Source organism: Hipposideros armiger, unplaced genomic scaffold, assembly GCF_001890085.2.
Source record: "Hipposideros armiger isolate ML-2016 unplaced genomic scaffold, ASM189008v1 scaffold_507, whole genome shotgun sequence".
NCBI lineage: Eukaryota > Metazoa > Chordata > Mammalia > Chiroptera > Hipposideridae > Hipposideros > Hipposideros armiger.
Window position 1 is genome coordinate 930,193 of NW_017731857.1, and position 7,464 is coordinate 937,656.

The 7,464-nt window shown below is 42.9% G+C and overlaps 1 protein-coding gene across 2 annotated transcripts in view; it reads right to left on the minus strand.

The window, feature by feature from the left end:
* The window catches only part of MOGAT1 (monoacylglycerol O-acyltransferase 1), a 35,152-nt gene extending 28,146 nt beyond the window's left edge, over nt 1–7,006 (minus strand). The window contains exon 1 of one of the 2 annotated variants that reach the window (XM_019667828.1): nt 6,731–7,006. In XM_019667828.1, coding sequence (XP_019523373.1) covers nt 6,731–6,824 — 94 coding nt within the window. In that variant the 5' untranslated portion in view covers nt 6,825–7,006. Of the gene's footprint in view, nt 1–6,078; nt 6,447–6,730 lie in introns of those variants that run through there. The other variant, XM_019667827.1, reaches the window with a different exon arrangement.
* Between the last annotated feature and the right edge of the window lie 458 nt (nt 7,007–7,464).

The window sequence follows — 7,464 nt, forward strand, 5'->3', positions numbered from 1 at the left end:
CCCCCCCCCCCCCGTTGACGTATGTAAGGATAAAAGGAATCCATGACTGTAACTTATTCTTAAAGAGTTCAAAAAATGAGTGTGTGTGTGTGTGTGTGTGTGTGTGTGTGTGTGTGTAGACAAAGACAGATAAGGGAAATATGGTAAAATGTTAACGTTTGGGGAATTTAATGAAGAAATATGGAAATTTGGGGTAATTTTCCAGAATTTTTACTTTCTGTAATTATTATTTCTGAAATTACTTCAAAGTAACAAGTTTTAAAATGTTAATGGCCTTCCCTGAGACCTACTGACTCAAAATTTCTGGAGAATTTGCATTTTAACAAAGACCTCCAGGTGATTCTTAAATATGCTCTAAAGTTTGAAAACTTCCAATGTAAATAAAATCATACAGTGGAAGACTCAACAGTTTTGAGATGTCAATTCTCTCCAAATTAATCTATAGACTAATCTCAATAAAAAAGCAATTGTAATGAAAATCCCAGCAGGCTTTTTTGTGGAAATTTATGAGCTGATTCTAAAATATATATGGAAATGCAAAGAATCTATCATAAATAGTCAAAACAACTCTGAAAAAAATAAAAGAACAAAGTCTGAGAGTTAACACTATCTAATTTCATGAATTATTATAAAGCCACAGTAATCTAAACAGTATGGTACTGGCTTCAAGATAGACAAACAGATCAGTGGAACAGAACAGAGTCCAGAAATAAACCACACATATATGGACAACTGACTTTTGACAAGGGCACAAGGGCAATGCAGTAGGAAAAAGGTAGCTTAGTTTTTAAACAAATGGAACTGGAAATATTGGATTATACATATGCCAAAAAAATGAATTTAGACCTTGTACCATAGGCAAAAATTAACCCAAAATGTATCACCAAACTCTGTAAAACCTAAAACTATAAAACTTGTTGAAAGCATAAAAAAATCTTATGACCTTGGATTAAGCCAAGATTCCTTAGCTATAACATCAAAACAATCACAATCCATTAAAAAATATGAATAAATTGGTTTCATGAAAATTAAAAACTCCGGCTTTTCGAAAGACACTGTTTAGAGCATGTAAGTAATGATAACCCATAAGTTGGAAGAAAAACTTATACAAATTATATACCTGAAAGAAGATTTGTATCCAGAAGAACACAGAACTCTCAAAACTCAATCATAGGAAAACAAGCAAACCAATTAAAAATGGGCAAAATATTTAAACAGGTACTTCAACAAAGAAGATATACAGACGGAAAACAAGCACGTGAAGAGATGCTCAATGTCATTAGTCATTAGGGAAATTCAAACTAAAGCCACAATGAGAAACCACTACACACCTATTAAAATTGCAAAGATTAAAAAGACTGACTATATCAAGTGATGGCGAAGAAGTGCAGCAACTGGAACGCTCATGCACTGCTGGTGGGAATGTACAATAATACAACCCACTTGGGAAGAAGGGTTGACAGTTCCTTAAAAAGTTAAACCTACACCTACCATACCATGATCAGCCATTCCATTCCTAAGTTTACCCAAGAATAAAGAAAGCATACATTCATACAATGACTTGTAGGCAGGTCCACAGCAGTATTATTCATATTCATAATAGCTACAACATAAATATTCAACAGACACATAGATAAACTGCAATATATCCTTTCAGTAGAATACCACTTAAAAACAAAAAGACAATGAACTACAGAGGGTACCCAAAAAATGTATACACATTTTCTTTTTTTAATTTTTTTTTTAGCTGAGCCATCCTGCCACCTGTTGGCAGCTCAGTGGCAGCTCAGCTCGGGCCGGGAATTGAACTGGCAACCTTGTTGCTCAGAGCTCACACTCTTGAGTAAGCTCTTAACCAACTGAGCCACTCAGCCAGCCCTGTATACACATTTTAAAAAAGGAAAAAAAACTGTATTAAAATTGTAATATTCAATATATACTGATAACAAAAGATGAATACAAGTCATGTGTATACATTTTTTGGCACCCCCACATATATAAAATGGAACATTATTCGGCCATAAAAAAAGAGAGATGGAAAGCCTGCCATTTGTGACAAAATGGATGGACCCTGAGATCATTATGCCAAGTGGAATAAGTCAGAGAAAGACAAATACTGTATGATCTCACTTATACATGGAATCTAAAAAATAAAAAATCTAACTCATAGATATAGAGAATAGATTGGTGGTTGCCAGAGGTGGCGGGTGGTGGTGGAGAGGGGTGGAGGGGGATTGGGGTAGAGGTAGGGCAAATGGATGAAGGTGGTCAAAAGGTACAAACTTCCAGTTATAAGATAAATAAGTCCTGTGCATGTAAAGATGCTAAGAGAGTAAATCTTTAAAGTTCTCATCACAAGGAAAAAAACAAATTGTAACTGTGTTACAATTAACTAAATTTATTGTCTTGATCATTTTGCAATATACACATATCAAATCATTATATTGTATACCTAAAACTAATACAGTGTTATAAGATTGGATGACAGGTACTTAACATTTATTTCAAGGAAACAATGTTTGATTTCATGACTACATGAAACATTTTGCTATTTTTTAACATATCCCAAGGGTGAATCGCTTAAACTCATTTCCTGATGGTGGAAAGAAAAATGCATTCCAAGATTTTGATTTCGACATCTTAAAATATGTAGTTAATAAAACCTTTCTTGTCACCATTAGAAGTAGCTATTACATCAACTTCTTGCTTTAAAATTGATAATTAAGCAGAAATAAATAAGTTAGCCTTTATCCTACCTTTCCTATAAGAATTGAATTGTAGGGCAGTCAAATGGTTCTAGGTGATGAAGAAAATTTATTCCTTGCATAAGCTCTAGCTAATATGCGAAGAATGAAAAAGAATAAGAAAACTACTTTTTCTTCTTTTTTTTTTGCAGTTTCAAATAAAACAGTTAATTCAGGCAAGAGTCATTAATAGACTTAAACTGCTAGGTGAAGGGGATACTTCTGTTTGCATCATGCCCATTAGCACCCCTCAGATTACTTCCTACCTGGACTACTGATCACTCACACACTAATAATGGGACAACTAAACATTACGTGCATACTGACATAATGCAATGTGAAGCACACAGCAGCACCTAGGAAGAGGTCGTGCCAAAAAGGTCTCATGTAAATCTAATCAAGACTTTAGCTCTAACTTCCATTTTAGAAAAAAATGCAGGGGGTTGGGGAGCAAATTAACACTACAAAGAAGCAATGGGGAGGGAGGCAGCCAAGTGGCTTAGTTGGTTAAGAGCCCAGCTCTGAGCAACAGGGTCACCGATTTGATTCCCACATAGGCCAATGAGATGGGCCAGAGCTGAGCTGCCACTGAGCTGCCAATAGATGGCAGGATGACTCAGCTGGTGAGAGCACGTGCTCCCAACAACAAGATTGCTGGTTCGACTCCCGCATGGGATGGTGGGCTACACCCATCCGCAACTAAGATTGAACACAGCACCTTGAGCTGAGTGGCCACGAGCTGCTGACCAGCAGCAGGATGGTGACTGGACTTGGAGCTGAGCTAGCTGTGCCCTCCACAACTACGATGGAAATACAACAACTTGGCTGTCCCCCTTCCCCAATTCCCCAATAAAATCTTTAAAAAAAGAAGAAGAAGAAGAAGAAGAAGAAGAAGAAGAAGAAGAAGAAGAAGAAGAAGAAGAAGAAGAAGAAGAAGAAGAAGAAGAAGCAATTGGACAAATGCAAGAAGAAGAAGAAGAAGAAGAAGAAGAAGAAGAAGAAGAAGAAGAAGAAGAAGAAGAAGAAGAAGAAGAAGAAGAGGAAGAAGAAGAAGAAGGAGAAGAAGCAGCAGCAATCGGACAAATCCTAGCGGTGAGATCTTACAGGACAGATAACCTGGCTTCTTCAATATTCCATTGATAAGAAACAAATGGGAGAGCACTGTTCTGAATTAAAAGACACATAAAAACTGAATGCAACCCAAGGGTCTTGTTTGGATCCTGGTTCAAATAAATCACCAATAAAAGTGTGTTTGGGTCATACTCTAAGATATGTGATTTGGGGCCAGCCAAGTAGTGCATTGATTAAGAACTGGCTTGGGATGCCAGAGGGCCCCAGTTCGGATCCCACATATGAGGGCCAGTGACACTGCCCTCTGCAGCTAAGATGGTGAATGGCAGCTCGACCTGGGGCTGGGCTGCTGTGGGTTGCTGGCGTTGGCTAGGCTGCAGTCCCCTGCTGCAGTGGGTTGCCATAAGCTACCATGTATAGCCAGCAACCAGCGTGAGCGGCCGTCCAGAAGCCGGCAACTGATCTGCCTCACCCGGGAAGAGCGCAATGATGGTGCCAACTTGGGCCAGTGAAGCAACATCCTCCACAACTAGACTGAAGAACAAAACAACAGCAACTTGTCTGTTCCCCTTCCCCCAATTCCCCAGCACTGTTCCCCTCCCCCAATTCCCCAATAAAATCTTTAAAAAACAAGAAATGTGATTTGTTTAAAAATATGTTTTGCAAAATAATAGATAAAACTAATATGGCAATTTGCCATAAACCCAGGTAATGCACATATGGGAGTTTATATCCTTCTCTCTACTTCTCTGTATGTTTGAAATTTTTCATAATAAAATTTCCAAAATACATGATAACATGAAATAATTTGCTCCTGGTAACACACATGTCAAACGCATGAAATAAAAGCATTGAAAAAATGAATTGTCTGCCGAGCTACTGTAGCTTGACTCAAATTAGAAATCGTCGGCCATGTCCAAGTCACTAGCCCATTCTCACTCGACACTTGTGTCTCCCCAACTCACTTTGAAGCATGTGTTAAGCAATTTCCTTCACTTCTGAAGTCTCTCACTTGTGAAATGAGTACAGGGGTAGCCCCTACCTCACAGGGTTGCTGTGAAGATTTCATGGGTTAATGCAAGTAGGGACATGTAGGGTGAATTGCTTCCCTTCTGGGTGACAGAGTGGAGACAGTCACTCCACATGTATTTATTTTGTTCCCTCCACGGAACAGGCACATGCTGGGCGGTCCCTCACTGAGCTTGTGGACAAGGATGGCAATACAGACCTTTCTCAAGTAACCACAGACATACACAAATACAAGCAATGACAAGTGCCATGCAAGAAAAGCACAGTGGGCCATCAGAGGGGTGCTGATTGATCCACAGGAAGTCAGTCTCCAAGTTCAAGCCATCAAAGCCGGCAGCACAGCGGTTAAAGCAGGGACTCTAGGAAGAATACTTGGGTTGGCCCCCAGCTCCTCTGCTTCGCCTCCAACTAGCTGGGTGACCTTGAACAATCTCCTTCCCCTCAGTTCCCTCACCTGTAGCAGTGCAGGAACGAACAGTCCTTAACTGCTAGGACTGTCATGAAGATGACACGGTTAACAGTGTATGATGCTTAGCATAGGACCTGACACGCACTAAGCCCACCGTAAGTGTGTCTGTTATTATCCCAGTGGTCCTTTGGTCCGGAGCAAAACGGAGTGTAATATTGTCAACCCCGTCTCAGTTTGGCCTGTGAGAATTTAATGAGTTAATGCTTTGAATTTCCTTTTTCAGTAAGCCCTAGCTAGAGTCACTTGGAGAGATGGGTAAAAAAATAAAAATAAAAAATGAATTATATATAATTTAAAAATATATATTACACACACACACACACACTGATGCACAGGATCCATTTTGAAACAAAGGAACTAGGAAGTCTAGGAATAGAGCCTGGGAGTCCATATGTTTCAGAATCTCCTTCTGTAATTCTAATATGCAACCAGGGCTGGGAACCACTGATCCAGGCAATCAAAACGTAAACCGATTTCAAAAGTGTAAACCTCTCCAGCGCAATGAGTTTACTATTACTGTTACTGTTATTTGCCTCAACAGTGTACAAGCCCTGATCTGATCTTACAGCATGCAAATGTTAGTCTTCAGAAGAGTTTTAAGTTCCTAATAATTCTTCTCTCTTCTCATACCATCCCCCATTTCTCCAAAAGCAGAGCAAACATCCAGACAAAAAGCACTCAGGTAAGACACTCTCCCCCCCCCCGCCCCCCCAACCCCATTTGTGACTGGCCCCTGTGTGTTTCTACGTTTCTACGAGAGCTTACCTTGGGAACCGGCTAGAACACACTCCCGGGGGGAATTATTTACAGATCGAGGCCGCCCAACCCAACCCAATGTTTGGAGCAGTCTTCTTTGCAGCCAAGCACCTTTCTGCATCCGGGAGGTCTTAAACACGGAAAAGCTAACGCGGCTATTTGTCACAAGGGTGGGGAGAGGAAGGAATCAGGTGTTTAAAATCTGGGCATTGTTCTTCCATTTATAAGCCGACCATTCATAAAACGAGTTTACCAACTTTTGAGGAGCGAAAATGCAATGTTCTATAGCTCGATTGGGTCGTGGTACGTTTGTGTGTATACATTGGCCAAAGTTCATCGGGGCTGCACACTTATAATCTGCCTTTCGTTGTAGGTAAGGTACGCCTCAATTTTAAGAAAAATAGCACAAGGGAAATAAAAGTTGGCAAACAGTCGTTCGCTACGAGGTTCACATGGGGAGAGAAACCGAAGAGGAGAGTCCCAAGTTAGCTCCAAACGCCCTCTTTGACCTGCCCGCTCTGGCTTACAGGGGAAGGAGGGAGAGAGGGTCTAACTAAGCACGTCCTTGGACAAGGACTGTCGAGGAGGGAGGAGACAGAGCGCGGTGCACCGCAGTGTTCTGCCTGGATCTGGCGCAGAGGGGAGCGCGCGGGGTCCTTACCCAGCAGCAGGAAGGACAGGACCCACTGTAACACCGCCGCTGTCTGCAGTCGCCGCTCCAGCGGGATGTTGAGAGGCGCAAACTCTACCTTCATGATCCCGCCCGGGAGAGGACAGCCCGCGGCCGCCTGGAACCTCTCTGCTCCGCAGCGCTTGCGGGAAATGCACGGCCGGATACGGGCCCCGCGAGGGGAACCCGCGGAGCAGAGAGGAGAAGGAGGCGGCGGCCCTGGAGCGGGCGGGGGCTGAACTTTGTCTTTGGTGGGAGGACGCGCCTGGGCCGGGGCTGGGGGCTGCCAATCACGCGCGCCCGCGCCCGGGAGCAGCTGGCGCGCCCAGGGCGCATTGGCTGGCTCCCGGGAGCGCCTGTAGAGCGCGCCTTGTTGGGCACAAGGGACGCCGAGAGGGATCAGCTGGCTGCCCGCAAGAGCTCGGCAGCGTGGGCTTCTGCAACCCTGCCCAGGCCTTGGGATCTCCACCGGGATCTGATTACTGTTCGGCTGATCGATCACCGTGCGCTCGGCTTCAGCATCCGCCTTTAAACCCACCCCTTCCTCTGAACCCTCTGCTGCTGGAGAAGCGTTAGTTCAAGAAATCGCCCACCAGCTGGATTTCGATTCTCTGGGAGCAGGGCACTCACATGTCTATTGGTCTGTGACCCCCACAATACCCCCAAACTCGAGTGGAGGGGGGTGAGTGTCCTCAGATTCCTACCTGAGTCCTGGAAATCTTCAC